Consider the following 16,703-nt stretch of genomic DNA (forward strand, 5'->3'; position numbering starts at 1 on the left):
CGATTATCGCAAGGTTCAATCAGCCTGTAGTGGAAAAAAAAAACGAATTGCGGTAATCGACCGCACGTATTTTCGTTTGCGCATGAGCAGTGTTAATTGTACGACTTTTGACATACGGAAACACCACCAACCTTGCGAAAATCGTACGATCGACTGAAGTTTTCTAACATGCAGGAAAGACAAAAGTCGTACGATTGTACAGTACTGGTGGTTGCACACTACCCATACACCTTACGATTGTCGTACGAAAAGTCGATCACATACGATTATCGTAAGGTGTATGGGCACCTTTATGCGATCGTTCCCATTTGCAGGTGTGAATAGGGCCTAAAAAAGTGAAGCACCCTCTGGGCCTACCTGTGAAATCACACCTAATGAGTTAAAGTAATATTAACCTCTCAAATCCTCTTTTCAATAAATAATCCATATCAAACAATATACATTGCCCAGCAAAGTATTTCTTTACATTTTTGCCTAGGCACTTCCAGTCATCATGTTTCTGAACAGCTCCAACTCTCTCAACTAGGCTTCCCTGAACTTCCTGCCCCGTACAAGATCACAATATCCACAGGACCCTGCAAGGGAAAGGAGCTGCCCTAAAACAGGATAACAGGACCAGTGCTCAGGGAACCAGCTGATTCTACAGGAAACTAAAACATTTAAAGGAGAACTATGGGGTTAAGGCTTTTCCCCATAGTTCTCCTTAGGGTAACGGGAGGACACAAACTAGCGTCCTCCCGTCACCCTAAGCTCAGTATACCGCAAGCTACAGCTCGCTATATACTGAGACACCGCAGCTGAAGCGGATCCTGACAATTATGTCTGGATCCGCCCAGCTGCGTGAGTGACAGCTGGCTCTGCCTATCTAGAGGCAGAGCCAGTTTTACCCGCCCCCTCCCCCGTCCGATCCGCCAGTCAGCGCTGGCGGATCGGAGCGGGGAGGGGGGAATCCAGCCCCTCCCCTGTCACGGCAGAGAGCCGTGACAGGATCGAGAGGTTCGCTCACCTCCCGCTCTACTGAGTCGACCTGTGACAGTCTCATTGTCACAGGTCGGCTAGAACTATGAGGTGAGTGAAAAGCACTCACCTCATAGTTCTCCTTTAAACATCAAGGAGCCGCACCCATTCTAAGAATTTCTTCAGCATTTGAAAAAGCTTAAACACATTTTGACTTTAATATCACTTTAACCAAGAGATATTTGCAAAAATCAAACAAATATTTCAAAGTGCTTCTAATTCAATCTGTAGAAGATTGGAGGGGCAACAATTTATGTGAAAAACCTTCTGAATCTGTATTACAAATATTTTCACAGATACCTATTTGTATATGCAAATCTTGAGGCACCCTGGTCTAAAATGTAGCAGATTTTAAGGTGGGACCCCACGCAAAACACAAAAAAGTGGAGTTCTCCCTTCAAGTCCCCCATTCAAATCAGGTGCCCTCCGCTTCATATCATGGGCTCCTGATGACTGTAACAGCCATGTTTGGTATACCTCCACCTTCTCCAATGGGAAGGAGCACATTTAAATGGTTTCAATAGCACTAGTTTTCTTTTTTTCTTTATGACTTGTTTTCTGGTTGTGGCATCTGACAAAGAGATTTCTATCACTGACTTCCCCAAAAATCTTTATATTCATCAGCTAGCTTGGTATACCAGGTTTTATTCAAGTATTGGTTGAAGCGTTTTATGAACTGGAGAAAACGTGAAGTACTGGCCCAAAGCAAGCAGTGGCATTCGTTTTTTTTTATTATCCCATAGAATGAAAGATTAAATCTAGTTGGTTGCTATGGGCAATAGCTGAATTTACTTCTTTTTATAAATCAACTACAGCAACCAATCTACTACCAAAAGTGTTATACTGTGGTAAACCTCTGAATTATTGCATTTGGAAGCCAGTGTAAAGTAAAGTCATGGAGAAAAAGGCACTTGTGGGTTTACTTATAGATTGTAAGCCCTCAGGGGCAGGGCCTTCCTTAACATCTTGTCTTGATTGTATTGTAATTGTAATGTCTTCCTTATATTGTAAAGCGCTGCGCAAACTGTTGGCGCTTTATAAATCCTGTATAATAATAATAATAATGCATTTATTTACATAATAAATCTAGTTGGACCATGCAACTTGGAGCATGGCCGGGGTGTGTTTTCTGCCTTCATACTTTGTGCATAAAGGTGTCTCTCTCATCTCTGAACGTTGAGAAGTATGTAATACACTATGTGAATCAACTGACAGAATGCCTCACTGGCTATAATTATGAAACACTGACAGACAATATGACCATATGGCTGCTTTCCTAGGATTGCAATTTATTGCCACTTTAATAAGTGGCAATAATGTGCCACTTCTTCAATACACACTGAAGAAATGGCTTGGACACTGATTAAGCAAGGATCGAAATATTTGAAACGTTTTGTTTACTCAGCCTAAATGCTTGTGTGGGTTATAAACACTGTTGTTTATGAGCAATGGGCTTACACTGCAATCTGGGATGTTCTGTAGCCACTGATCTCGGCCACTGCTTAGCAGAGCAGGCAGCTGCATTTATGTCCCAGGGTATAAAAAAAACACAGAAGACACACAGAGAGGGCATAGGAAGGAGAAGAGGCCTTGAGGAGGGGGGCTTCACTTATTGACCCTCCTTAAAAGGTAAAAGGGTCTTAAGCACAGCCCCGACCAGCTCAAAAGGGTGAGAACAAAATCAACAGACACCCTGTGCTGATTTCCGAGGTGTGACAACTCAGCACTTGTGTCTGAACCCAAAACTGCTATGCCTTTCCAAACAATGTGACCCCTTGACCTGGCCCAGAAATCTGCCTTTCTATACAACTGCGCCAATGATCTCCGCTCCTCCCAGCTTGCTCCCAATCCATTATTTTGGCACAGTGCAAAGCTTCAAGCTGGAAGTCCTGAGCATAATGAGAAAGCATCTGCTTGTGCAATCCTCACAACTATCCTTCTATCAAAGCCAAATCTATCAAGTAACATTTGTAGTCGCTGAATAAATGTTTACTTTTCAAAAATCCTGCAAACTGATTTGTCAACTGATGTCCAAGATAAATCTCTTCAACGTCTCGAAACAAATGATACCAAGTTACAGTGATATCGTAAGAAAACAGCGCCGTGTAAAGTATTACAACATTGCAAAGTCAGACCGATGTCATTAGGATGCCTATAGTAGGTGAATGACATTCTTACAACTGAAGAGATAACAATTACAAATATAACACGATGACCAGCGGTCTGAAAATGCTGATAATGATGAATGTAAACATCTTTATTGTGCACTTCTTTCAAAGAGGCACCTGGCTATTCAGATGCAGCAATAGTGGTGAGAATTCTCCAAGTGTCAGCAGCTCTGACTCATAGAGGAGTGTTGCATGGCTGGTGACCAATGCTGCAGCCAAAACACTAACAATAATGACTGATCAGGTAGCCATTCTGAAAACCATAAAAATGACTAAATCAAACAAAATAATTATAATTATACAGTATATCTTAAAGCTGCCCATACACCTTGCGATCATCGGACAAAACTTTTCGTCCGATGATCGAACCGTAGTACGATTTTCGTAAGGGCGGCCCCATCCTGCCCCGATTATCGCAAGGTTCAATCAGCCTGTAGTGGGGAAAAAATCCTGGACGAATTGCAGTAATCGACCGCACGTGTTTTCGTTTGCACATGTGCAGTGTTAATCGTACGAATTTTAACGTATGGAAACGCCACCAACCTTGCGAAAATCGTACGATCGACCAAAGTTTTCTAACCTGCTGGTTAGTCAGATTGTACAGTATTTGCGGTTGTACACTGCCCATCAACCTTACGAATATCGGACGGAAACGCGATCTCATACGAAAATGCATTTGAATTCGGACGAACCTGCCAATGAATGAAATTCAGTTGATTTGGCCTGATTGTCCGAATCAACTAATTTATTATATGCCCAAATATACGAAAAATATATTCGGGCATATATAAATTCATTTCCAGAACGCGAGGCGGCCATATTGGCCGCCAGCTTGTTCTAAGTATGCCCACCGCCATCTTGGAGGTGGAACGCATGACGTCACATGACAGTGACGTCACACGCTGTAAGAGTGGTGGCCATGTCGGCCGCTGACACGTTCTGCGCAGGCACGCCGCCATCTTTGAGTATATCTTGGTATACCAAGATACACTCAAAGATGACGGCACGCATGCGCAGAACGTGTCAGCGGGAGGTAGTCAGCAATAACAACCTACATAGTTCTCTCAGTACAGGTATTCTTAATCGTCTAGTATGCCTGACCTTACCTGCCAGTGGAATACACCTGAAAGCATGCTGCATTCGCCTACTGACACGTGCAAAGCTTGTCTCCCTAACTGTGGGAAAGTACACCTTAATAAAATGGGAACAAAGGATTAACATAGAAACACCTCCATATCAATGAAGACTGGAAAAGCTTATGATTTACTGCAGCCTATAGTTGGACTAGAAATAAAAGCCTGTGAAAGCTGTGAAATTTTTCTCCTGGCCTATAATCAATAAAAATGATCATTCACATACCAACTGTAGATGTACAGAACACTAAATGTGTGATACAATCCAGCATGTAATTGACAGTATCAGTATCAACAAGCTGCGGTGACACAAATGTGCCTGGAATTAATGTACAACCCCGAGGGGAAATATGAAACGTTATTGTTCATATTGGGGATGAGCCAAAAGCAATAGCAGGCTATGCTCTCTGTAGACATTTTTACCACTTCTGTTTATTTATCTTTTGGTACTCGCCGATACTGAGTACTGATACCAGTACTTCCCTAGCATGGAGCCGGCTTCCCAGGCAATCAGGAAGTCAGGCGGTGTGCCATTATCTGCCAACCGACTTCCTGATTGTTGATGTTCGGCCAGATCGATGCTGATTAGCCAGAAAGCCGGCTTCCCAGCCGTCTTCCTCAGCATCAAGGCGGCTGTTTGGCTTGGCTCGACGTTGATTGGCCAGGAAGCCAGCTTTCCAGCCAATCAGCATCAGGCCAACTTCCTAGGCCAATCAGAAAGCGGAGAGGCGGGTCATTACCCCCACCCGGCTTCCTGATTGGCCAGGAAGCCGGCTCCATGTTCCCTCGCGGCAAAGTATATTGTCCAAGTTATTTAAATGCTACAAATGTGCTGAGTGTTTGTCATTGGGAATCTATAATAAGGCGACCTTATCGAACAGCGTTAAGGTTTCAAAAAATTAAACTGGATGTCAAGCAAAAAAAACTTTTTTTGGTTTTGGATGGAATGGGGAAAGATTAAAATTCATGGTCGGGTTTAACTACTATCTGGGGCTCTGTTAAGGTGCCCATACACTGCTCGATTCTCGTACGAGAATCACGGGAAATCCCACGATCGTACGATAATTGAACAGTTTGAACGAAGACGTGCGACTGTTTCTACTGTACGGTCGCACGTCTTTTGTCTAAGGAGCATGTTGGAAAACCAGCCGAGAATCGTACGATTTTCGGCTGGTTTGAACGGTGCTCGGGAGACAAATGGCGAACGGGCCGGTGTGCGCACGCGCACACTGCCCGTTCAGCATTGCGGTCATCGGCTTGCGGTCATCGGCTTGCGATGATCGAGAGTGCGATCTGCCTGTCCAAGATGGGCAGGTCGTATGTTTTTTTAATCACTTTACAACCATCGCAAGACGGTTGTACAGTGTATGGCAACCTTTAGAAAGATTATTCTCAATTCTCTGATTCCAGCCAATCAGCATCAGGCCAACTTCCCAGGCCAATCAGAAAGCGGAGAGGAAGGTCATTACCCCGCCCAGCTTCCTGACTGGCCAGGAAGCCGGCTCCATGTTCCCTCGCGGCACTGCCGGTCAGAGGAAATCTCCCTCTGACTGGACGTTCCGGTATCGGGTGAGGTATCGGAGCATTTGGGCGAGTACTCGTGCTCGCCCAAATACTCGGTATCGGTGCATCCCTAATGTTCATTATTAGGAATTGAGAATAATCTTTCTAACAGAGCCCCATATAGTAGTTAAACCCAAGACGAATTTTAATCCTTCCTCAATTCCATCCAAAACCAAAAAGAAGGTTTTTTGCTTGACATCCTATTTAATTTTTCGAAGCCTTAACGCTGTTCGATAAGGTCGCCTTATTATAGACTCCCAATGACAAACACTCAGCACATTTGTAGCATTTAAATAACTTGGACAATATACTTTACAGTTCTGAACAGACTCCACTATTTGCTCAAGGTCATACAGCCAACGAAAGGTCACAAGCAAATGACACTGAGAAATGAACCTAATGCAACCCCCACTCACAGGTGCAATGTCCTTAGTTACCACCAAGTAAATAAGTCAGGCTAACAGCTCCGGGTTTCTTAACATTATCATTCAATTAGCACAACACATTGGAACTGCAATGTCACACGGTCACATGGAGCTGTGAAGATTATAAAGATACAGTATCAGTATATCATGGGAAAGGATACTGCATAAGCTTCCAATAGATGTGGCTTTCAGTCTTCCAAAAAGGTATAACTGAGAGCTGTAAATTAGTGTCAGTGATAGTAATTCAGTGCCAAAGCTACAAGAAAATGAAGCATCTCGATAGCCTGTGTCTGCTAGTGGAAGAAATCTATGAAAAAGATGAAAAAGTGTATGTACAGCCCAAACGTTGCTTTTATAGTTTTAGAGAGAGTAGGGAAAGGCTAAACCCCCTGACAGGTTATTTGTTTGCCGTCTCTGTAACATTGGAGTAATTTTCCTTCACTTCCTGTCTCAAAGATGCAACAGGAAAAGTGAGGGAAATTCCTTTCTCAGACAATTGTCTCTAAAACAGTGTCCCCATTGTAAGATTTCCCCTCTCTTCTTGTCCTGGGAACAACTCTTAAAATTTGGATTTGCCCTTGCTTTCTCATTGAGAAAGGTCACCATTACAAATAGAGAGGGTGAATTTCCTCAATGATGCACATACAGTAAAAGAAAAAAAATGGCCGAAGGTCTAAACTTCCCCACTGCAAAAATCAAAAAAGGTTTTGCAAGAGATACACTTTGACCCTGATCACTTTGTTGCTGTCCATGGAGAACCTTACAATTACTCTTGCTAGGGTTGAATGTAAACCAATATACAAGGTTACTTTAACAGACCTGTCAGCTGTATATCAATACATAAAAAAACATGGCAAAAAATCAGACATCAAAAGGCCGCTGTCACAAAACTCCAGGAATGAAACTGCTGCCTTCTCTTGCTCCACCGACCTTAGGTTTATTGTAAGAAAGGAATGCACAGATGTACAGACATCAACAAAAGGCCTCTGTTGGCACCGAGACTCACAGTGTTGAAGGAGGGAAGCAGGGCTTAGTGCCAGTGGTAGCAGAGCTCAGGTCTATGTTGGACAGCTCAAGTCCTACAATATCTGGACACAGTGTCCAGGATGGCGACTCGTGATATGATGAGCGTCCCATATGTTTACTTGTGGTTACATCATCATGACACTATCACTATCATTGTCACTATCATCATTCCAAATCATGCAAGGGTTGGCATTAGTAAAAAAGAAACTGTCAACATGCTGGCCACCTGTCTGAGAAGCCTAGGATAGAAGCTTCTACTTTATGACTACCAATACTAGTTCCAGTATAGGGAATCATCTGTTCAGGTGACTTATGAAACGTGGAAGAGGTTTAGATTGCTTGTTGAAATTTGGAGGGACAGCTACCCACACATTAAGTTGGTGTCTGCAGTGTCAGTAACACATTTTCAATTATAATAAAATGTTGCAGAATGCCTCCCTACTTGCCAGTACTATTCAAGCTAGATCCTAATTCTTGCTGCCCCTGCACAGTTTTTATATTTCTTGTGGTTGAACAGTGTACTCTGTGCTTATAGTTCATTCACATTTTGTCTGTACACTACTACAGAACTGCTGGCAGAGATCTGCAACAGTTTCCCACTACTCTCCTAGACGCTGGTTTTAAGGGTACTGAAAGAGTGTGGGTAGACTGTCTCTTTCAGGCTCTTTGTCCCAAGTGGCATGCTTTGTGTGGCTATGTTGACTTATGTTCTTAGTGTAATACTTAGGCTTGCCAGTCAAGTTGGGAAGGTGGGGGGGCAGTACATGACACTTGGGGGTCTATTCACGAAGCAGCAGAAGGATCTAGCCGTAGCTTCGGCCGATCCTTCGGGTAGCTTTGGCCCCAGGACTATTCACTATAGCCCGTACAGCTCCCGAACTTGGCCGAGCGGCTCAGTCGAGCCGAACGCATATGCCTCTGCTCGGATGAGCCTCGCTGAAAGCCGAAGCTGGCCGAGCAGCCGGCCATTGGCCGACCGAAAACCTGCTTCTTACAGCCATGATCTTACGTCTGGCTCCGGCCACTTGCAGAGAGATCAGCGTCCCTGGTTACACTGATCTCCAGACAGCAAACTCTCCCTGGCCCTCCGGGAGTCTCCCGCTCTCGGCCGCCAAGGAGAGAAACACTGCTTTTTCTTTTTTTTTTCTTATTCTGACACGAAGCCGTGTCAGAATAGAATTAAAAAAAAATAATAATTTTTGGCCATAGGAATGCATTGCTAGATTCCTATTGGCTATTTCAATTTGCAATAGCCAATGGCAAACTAGCATTGCACCCGCCCTCTGCTGCTGTCAATCAAGTGGACCTGATGGAGAACTGCAGCAGAGGGCAGGGGCAATGCTAGTTTGCTATTGGCTATTGCAAATTGAAATAGCCAATAGGAATCTAGCAATGCATTCCTATGGCCAAAAATTATAATTTTTTTTTAATTCTATTCTGACACGGCTCCGTGTCAGAATAAGAAAAAAAACAAGATAAAGCAGTGTTTCTCTCCTTGGCGGCCGGGAGCGGGAGACTCACGGAGCGCCCGGGAGAGTTAGGTTTTTTATTTTTTTCCTTTTCTTTTGATGGCAGCAGAACCGCCGGCCAATAGAAAACTGTTGGGCGGAGCTAGCTGTCATTGCTAGCTCCGCACAATCGTTTTCTATTTTTATTTGTCTACTTTTTTTAACTGTTTTTCTGTTCTGCTCGGTCCCAGAGAGACCGAGCAGAACAGCCGAGACGAATGCCGCTCACTCACTGCTGTTTGGCATCTGCTGTTCGGCATCTATGAGAATAGACCGAACAGCAGCGAGTAGCCTGCCGGTGGTTCGGCTCAGCCGATCCACATGTTGGATCGGCTGAGTCGAACTCCTTCTGCACTTCGGGTCGGCCAAACATGCTGAGCGTGTTCGGCTGACCCGAAGCCACCCGATGTACGGCTGATTTCAGCCGATATACGGCTGAAATCAGCCGTACCAGCCTCAGGTGCATAGCCGAACAGCGTTCGGCACACTTCACTTCAGGTCGGTCTTTCACTCGGCTGCCTACGCCAGCTTAGTGAATAGACCCCACAATCTCACATTCACACACAGTAGTCTTAGTTTGGATTGAAGACAATTATTTTCCATTATATTTTTGGACTGTGGGGGGAAAAAATTGTATCAAATGATGGAGTTCACAGGAACAACATGCCTGCTTTATAAAGTTTTATCGTTCTTACCTTACCTTAAAGGCAATCTTGCTACAAAGATTTTACAAAATAATCCCATGCTATACCAACAGCTTTCCTAGCAGTCTGCTTCCCCACACCATCTAAATAGTTACACAGTCAGAGTTTACAAAGATCTGTCAACTATGTTGGGCAAGGGTGTACCTGACTGTATATAAACTGAATTAACTGTTAATGTGGAACTCCATTTTCTGCTATGTTTAACAAATAAACTGAGCAGTTAATAATAAAAATGGACCCTTTGATGCAATCTGCACCTTTAATCTGGCATTGTACCCTGCGTAAACTTCACTCTGACACTAGTTAGTGATGCTCTTCTGGGTTGAATGATGGCCAGAAACCAACCTACTACCCAAGGCTGTCACGGACACCCCCTTTACAGGGGTATGTTATCACACTGGTGCTTATACAGTATGTTATTACGTGAGGAGCGTTTAGTTCATCACTAAAGAAAACCCACCAGGGCTGCTGGATAACAAGAGTAAGGGCCCATGATGTGAAGGGGGAGGAAATGGGGGGTATAAAAAAATGGAGCTAGGCTTTATACTATACTTGTCACAAATCTGGGCAATTTAAGCTAAACACACTATGAAGAACCGCCATTGAGAAAGCTGTGGTATTTGTAGGAGCAAAAATCAATGCAATAATCTTCGAGAATTGACTTTAGCATACCGAATGCTGCCAAATGATAAGTGCACAAATTACCTTTATCATAATACAACCTTTAAAAAAGTATTTGTTAAAATTAGCACATAATGCATGGCAATGGAAATATTGTAAAAAATAGTGAAAAATAAACCAAAACAGTATCCATTCCATAAGGCAGACCTCCAATACACAAGGCAGACATTGATGTACCCCAGTGGGATTATTTATAATCAATTGATGTAGTGCAATAAAGAGCATTAAATTGCAGATTTGCACATCTAGGTTTACCGGCCCAGTGAAAGATGATAACTCCCCGGTTGCTACAGGTTACTTTGCAAATTACTAATCTCTTACTGAATATGCTCCATGACTTGTATACAGTAGCATTTGTAGATGACAACTTGGAAGAAAAAAGTTTGACTTTTTATCGGTCATATTTGAGGAAAGCAAACGCTGAACAATGACAATAACAGCAATAGTATTGCATGGGAATGTATTTATTAACAAGCAACAGTAGCTGGATGTTAAATAAGGGCAGCAGATTAAATGTAGCTAAGTGTGACACAAACATACTTTTCAAGGAGTGGAAAGCAGCTGGAACAATTAATGGTATTTACAAGAGCAATAAAAGAAAGATAAAAGGAAGGTAATTATGTAAGTGACAAGCAACGAGTGTGTGGCATAGAAGACCCTGTCTGAATATATATAACAATTATGGACAGGTGACAGAAATAACTTGAATGGGCTGAGAGGAGGGAAATAGGGGAGACTCTCTGCCAGGATGGGATCTGAGGGAGGGACACCCACTGGGTCTTCTTACAAGCTTGTCCTGGACATTGATTGACAGGCTAGTGTGCGTGTGTGTGTGTATGTGTGCCTGTGTAACACGCCTACAAAGCTCATCAAGTCAGCAAAAACAAAAAACCAAAGAGGGTCTCCTTTCTATAAAGGCTGGACCTAGTATTAATGCATGAGCTGACATTGATCCTCCCCTTAACCAATTACAGCATAAGGTTGGGGTGGGGTTTTCTCAACTCCCTTATAAGCACCTCTCCAGCAAAGGTTCTCTCTGACAGCTTCTGTGTGGGGTCCGGGGTTAAAGGTGTTCCAATCTCCTGCTGAGGACAGAGAGCAGGAGATGAGCTGTTGAGCCACGGGTCGGCTCTTAAGGGAAAATACGCTGCAATACTCAGCTGCAAAAAAGGGGGACCTGACCATCAAAGACTCGGTCGACCATAAGAGGTGGGGGGGAGAAGAAACTTCTTAAACTTAAGGACGAGGTGAGCCCTTTGCAACAGGGCTGAGAGGCAAGGATGGAGAACGCGCACGCCAAAACCACTGAGGAAGCCCTGGCCTATTTTGGGGTCAATGAAAACACAGGTCTCGCTGCTGATCAAGTCAAGAAAAACTTTGACAAGTATGGACCCAATGGTATGTTGCATCTCTTTTTGTGACCATTTCTATGTGCGATGTGTCAACGGAAATTGTTCCAAACTGAAAGTCTCTACAAAGCGAAAAAATTTTTTAAAAAAAGTTACACTGTTGGTCTAAGAGAGAAAAAGGGTTTATTTTGGGATAAAACTGATGTGCAGACATCAAGCTTAGAGCGCTGCAACACCATATAATTATATTGCATTGAGTATATGTTGTCTAAAAGTGATATTGGAGAATGGCTGAGGCTATAGATAAAGTAGATCTTTAGCCTTATTTAACCCTAGTCCATGGAAAAGCAAATGACTTGCACAATAAGCAATGTTTCAAAGATAGTTTATTGGAAGTCATTAACATGTTTGATTTGTTCCAACAACCTGAATTGTTTGTGATGGTGCTGTAAAAAATATAAAGACAGGAAAGAATATGTTATAAAGCAAGGAAAATGTTAAGGTAGCTGCTGGTTAATTCATAAGGGAGGAATATAGAGAAAAATGTGATCACGAAACTATAACCATATTAGTTTCTTAGTCCGGAAGGGGAGTTAAGTAAATTAAAATGGCAAAAAGTGAGCCAAAAGAAAAGGATGAATGTGCAGAATGTAAAGTTATAATGCAAAGGATGCATAGTGGTGTCACCCCTTCCTCTGACATGTTCAGCCATGTATTTAGTTCTTGTATGTTTGACTATGTAAGTGATGCACTTTGCATTGAAGGGCTGGTGGAGTGCAAGACATCTGTTCTGTGCCACTTGTCACCCTGCTGTTAGAGATAGGTCACCGTAGAACATGAGCTCTGTTTTGTCTACACTGACAAGAGGAGACCTCCATATCTATCTGTGCTTCTTGTGCTCCAGGCATGTGATACAATTACTGCACGGAGGTGGTTTTGGAGGAAGAAGTGTATTTTGATGCATATTTTTTTTTTTTTAAGTAAATAGTATATATAGACTGTATGGGTATCTTCCTCCGACACATAACTCTGGGGTTCCCGGCTGTGTTATTATGGAGTTGCTATGATTGTCTTTTACTAGTCCCGGGGGACAATGAGGGGATCTCTCTAAATGTCACATTCCTGAAGTAGGAGCCACACATCTATGAGCTGGCAGGACAGCTTGCAGTTATATTGGCCTATAGATAAAGAGAATGACTAAGTTCTGTACTGCAATAAGGTATATTATCCTGTATAATGTATACCTTATTTGTGATCATGTTCAAAGAAGGGAGACAAACTGTATTCTATACATACAAACAGTTATTAAATCATAATTATACATATAGGACATCTTAGTGATATAAAGATGTATATAGGTAACACAGTACCTACTTGCCACAGCAGGTTTTATGTATAGATTTACTCTGAGCACATACTGTTCATATCAGGTGACATCGACAGGACTGAGACTAGACTCAGACTATAGGCATACTATACATAACTAGTTATATGTAGGCCTAGTTAAAGATATACAGCGGGACATATAGATATTGAAATATAACTATCCCTATACATTGGAGCCAAGCTGGCTCCTTTACATGGCAGTGAGAGGTATTTTAGAGTTGGGGTATTAGATCCAACCCATGATGTCACTCGCCATATACAGCCATCTCCGCTGTGTCCTTCAAGAGACTCCCAGGCTACAAACTGCTGAGAGAAGAGATCCTTACCGTGGTCTTCCCAAATCTCAATGTCAGCCAGTGTGCCCCAAAATACATTCATAATAAGTCATGCATCTCTATATATAGACATATTTATACTCAGGCTTACTGCAACTGAAGGTCTAAATTTAGCGACAGACTTACATTTTGCACTGCTTAGTTGCATTTAAGGTACAAATACAAACAAATAATTATTATTTTACAAGTAAAAGAGACTATGCTAAGTCTCTAATTAAACATAACCTAAAGAAAGGCTAACGGACTGCAATCGTAAATCCTTCCACACACATATAACATTGCAAATAACACGGAATCTTTTTTTCCATCAGCAGAAAGAACAGCACAGGTTCCAAACTTTAGCAAGGCTAATGCTTCTCACCAAGTACCGACATTAACAGAGCACAACATCTACCTGTTCTTGAACTAAAACCGCATGCCCTAACTGGAGGTTACGCTGCTATTTTTCTTTTCTTTTTTTAGCAATGCCATCAACAACTAGACCTGAGTATTAAAAATTCATATCTTACATTTTGGTCCCCCTTCCAGAAGAGAAGCTTCATTAATCATCCAACTTACATCATATTTTAGGTACAAAAAGGTCAAGGGGCACCGGGGAGTTTCTACACCGCTACTTTGGCCAGGATCACACGGTGTGGTGCAAGATCCCGAGATACATATCCGGGAGCATTCTGTTCCCTCAGCATTAGGCACATACATAGTATCTGCGTGACATAAACTGACAGCAGGATTTACAAAGCTGTCACATAACCCCTAGGCTAGCCTCTTGCAAAAACATCATTAACATGGTCATTTGACAACACACTTGCTTCAGTGCAACTCACAATAATCTTTCTTTTGCATTTAACAAATTAAGCAATAATCTTATATCAGTTATTATGGATAATATTTGCAAGGGTAGCTTGTACAAAGCAACCATAGCAAACAATCAGTTTTCATTCACTTGCAACATGAAATAAGGAATCAATTTGGTTGCTATGGAATATCTTTGCTGAAGTTTAAATAATTCAGGCCTACAGTACCTTACATTGATAGTATGGATTCATATTTTTTGGAATCATCAAAAGTACAAGATTCCAGTAAAATTACATAGAGGTGCATTCATAGATCTACAGGGATGAAAACACAAGTGTGCTTAGAGGAGAATGGATGACAAAAATGAACATTCATTCATACAATGTAAGTGTAACCACTGGATTAACAGAATACTTTAATTACGGTACTAAGATGAACAGGGTGAATTCATTCACCGGGGTAATGGAATTGCCAAAAACTACCCCTATATATTTTTGGGACTTATTATAGATATAAGTCAACATAAATTGACACAGACACACACATACACACACACACCACCATCAACAACAGTTTGGATTTAAACAAAAATGCTGTCATTATAGCTCCCTCCCGGCATGCACAATTATAATTGCTGTGTCATTGTATTGTCATCATTCTTGCATAAAGTTATTTTAATTCTCTGTTTAGCTAAGAAACTAATTTTACTCTCTTTCCTCTCTTTTTTTGTCTCCTTCACTGAACAGAGCTCCCAGCAGAGGAGGGTGAGTTTCTTTTTTCAGACTATTGCACATGTAGTATAGTGGTGAGGTGTCCTTTAGCCTCCATAGTAATGAATGATAGTGCAAACATTCTAGTGCCTTGTCTGTCCCTGACAACTGATGGACTCTTATTTTGTCTCCAGGAAAAACAATTTGGGAGTTAGTTGCAGAACAGTTTGAAGATCTGCTTGTCCGAATTCTGCTGCTGGCTGCTATCATATCATTTGTAAGTATGCACAGGCTACAGATAGCACCCAATGTTACTGACTGACTCCAAAATTCAATACCTCATAGTATCCAATTGTACACATTCTTTCATTATCAAAGGACAGTTAATGTTGAGTGTGGACTGGTTGCTGTGAGTTACTGCACAATAATGAGCTGCTAATGATATATATCCAAAGATAATACAAGCTTGTTGGAGAGCAATATCCTAGACAAGATGTTTAATTATCAAATGCTAAAGAAAAACTTCCACATAGTATTCCAATCGTAATCTCGTAGATGTTTAGGTAGGAAGTAAACCTTTCATGCAATATCAGTCTAACAGAATAAACATACCACAATCCTTTTGTTTTAAGACCTTTGACAAAACTGGCCATTTAATACAGTTTGTATATATGTTTTAAATGTATCATGTTTACATTTAAGATAGACCCTCTGTTAAAAATCATGGCATGAAAACCAGCTGTCACTTTTTATGACCATTTTTAATCCAGACATGCAGGCTTGCCTATTCTCCTCCATTTTGCAAGTACAGGAGCAAAGTGGCAATACTAAATCCTAACAATACTTTTCAAATTGTATGATCTTTATTTTGTTTTTCTTACGATACACTTTATAGTGCTACTACTGATATTGTACATATAAATGATAATCGCACATGTTGTATCAAGGAGCGAACATACTGGGCCTCAAATGTAAAAGTCGGAGGTTAGGAAAATGGAACGTTGTTCATAGCCAGTGGCGTAACAATAGCCATAGCGGCCCATTCGGCTGCTATGGGGCCTGGGGTGGAAGGGGGCCCCAATAAGGATTGCAGAAGTTGCTGCTGACACTGACATTATTCATCATGAAGAACTGACATCTTATGTACAGGGGGGACTATGCAGGAAGCTCTCCGGCTACCTGACTTTAATATCATTGACAGTAGAGAGGTTGCTGGGGGACACCATCAAAATTTTGCTATGGGGCCCCAATAATCTGTGGTTACGCCCCTGTTCATAGCAGCTGTATTCCAGCTATCGTTTTCAAGACCAAGTTAGAAAATTAAGGTGATCACGTCACGGGTTGCTACAGACAACAGACATTTTTTAATTTTTGTTCCCTTCTGTATAATAAAAGTAGATTGAATACTCTCCGCATTCTCGGGAAGCGTTATTAAGGTAAATATTACCAACTCAATCTTTGAAAGCGATGACATTGCAAAGATCAGTCAGCGTAGGCCTTCCCTAGGGAGCGATAACAAGAGTTTCTGCCGGACTCCATATCATATGCACAATTCTCCCATTTTTTTACTAAAAATTGTGTGCTAATGGGCTCCGGCTGTCTCCTTTTCAAAGAAGAAAAGGGATTACATATAAACTGTATTATTCTGTCAGCTGTAGGTCCTGATTGTACGCTGTTATTTGAGGATGGGTAGGTTTCTAGTCAACACTTTTCGTAGGACATCTACTTATCCATAGCCAGCCTAAAGTGTTCTCATACTTTGTGTAGAGGCAGATGCCCTTATGACTCTGTACCCTAAAAATCTGTGATTCTCATGTTCAGATTATAAGCATTTTAGCTCTGGACTACAAATTATCTGTAATCAGATCGTAAACAATGTCAGCAGTTAACACTGTTGGTTATC

At 41.9% G+C, this 16,703-nt stretch overlaps 1 protein-coding gene across 2 annotated transcripts in view; it reads left to right on the top strand.

Annotated features, from left to right (window-relative positions):
- The first annotated feature begins 11,249 nt into the window (after positions 1–11,249).
- The window catches only part of LOC108802336 (sarcoplasmic/endoplasmic reticulum calcium ATPase 1), a 22,077-nt gene continuing 16,623 nt past the window's right edge, over positions 11,250–16,703 (top strand). For both annotated transcript variants that reach the window (XM_018574200.1, XM_018574199.1), the window contains exons 1-3: positions 11,250–11,623; positions 14,837–14,854; positions 14,995–15,077. In XM_018574200.1, coding sequence (XP_018429702.1) covers positions 11,506–11,623; positions 14,837–14,854; positions 14,995–15,077 — 219 coding nt within the window. In that variant the 5' untranslated portion in view covers positions 11,250–11,505. The remainder of the gene's footprint in view (positions 11,624–14,836; positions 14,855–14,994; positions 15,078–16,703) is intronic.

The sequence above is a fragment of the Nanorana parkeri genome, unplaced genomic scaffold, assembly GCF_000935625.1.
Source record: "Nanorana parkeri isolate BGI_ZX_2015 unplaced genomic scaffold, ASM93562v1 scaffold2805, whole genome shotgun sequence".
NCBI classification, from domain to species: domain Eukaryota; kingdom Metazoa; phylum Chordata; class Amphibia; order Anura; family Dicroglossidae; genus Nanorana; species Nanorana parkeri.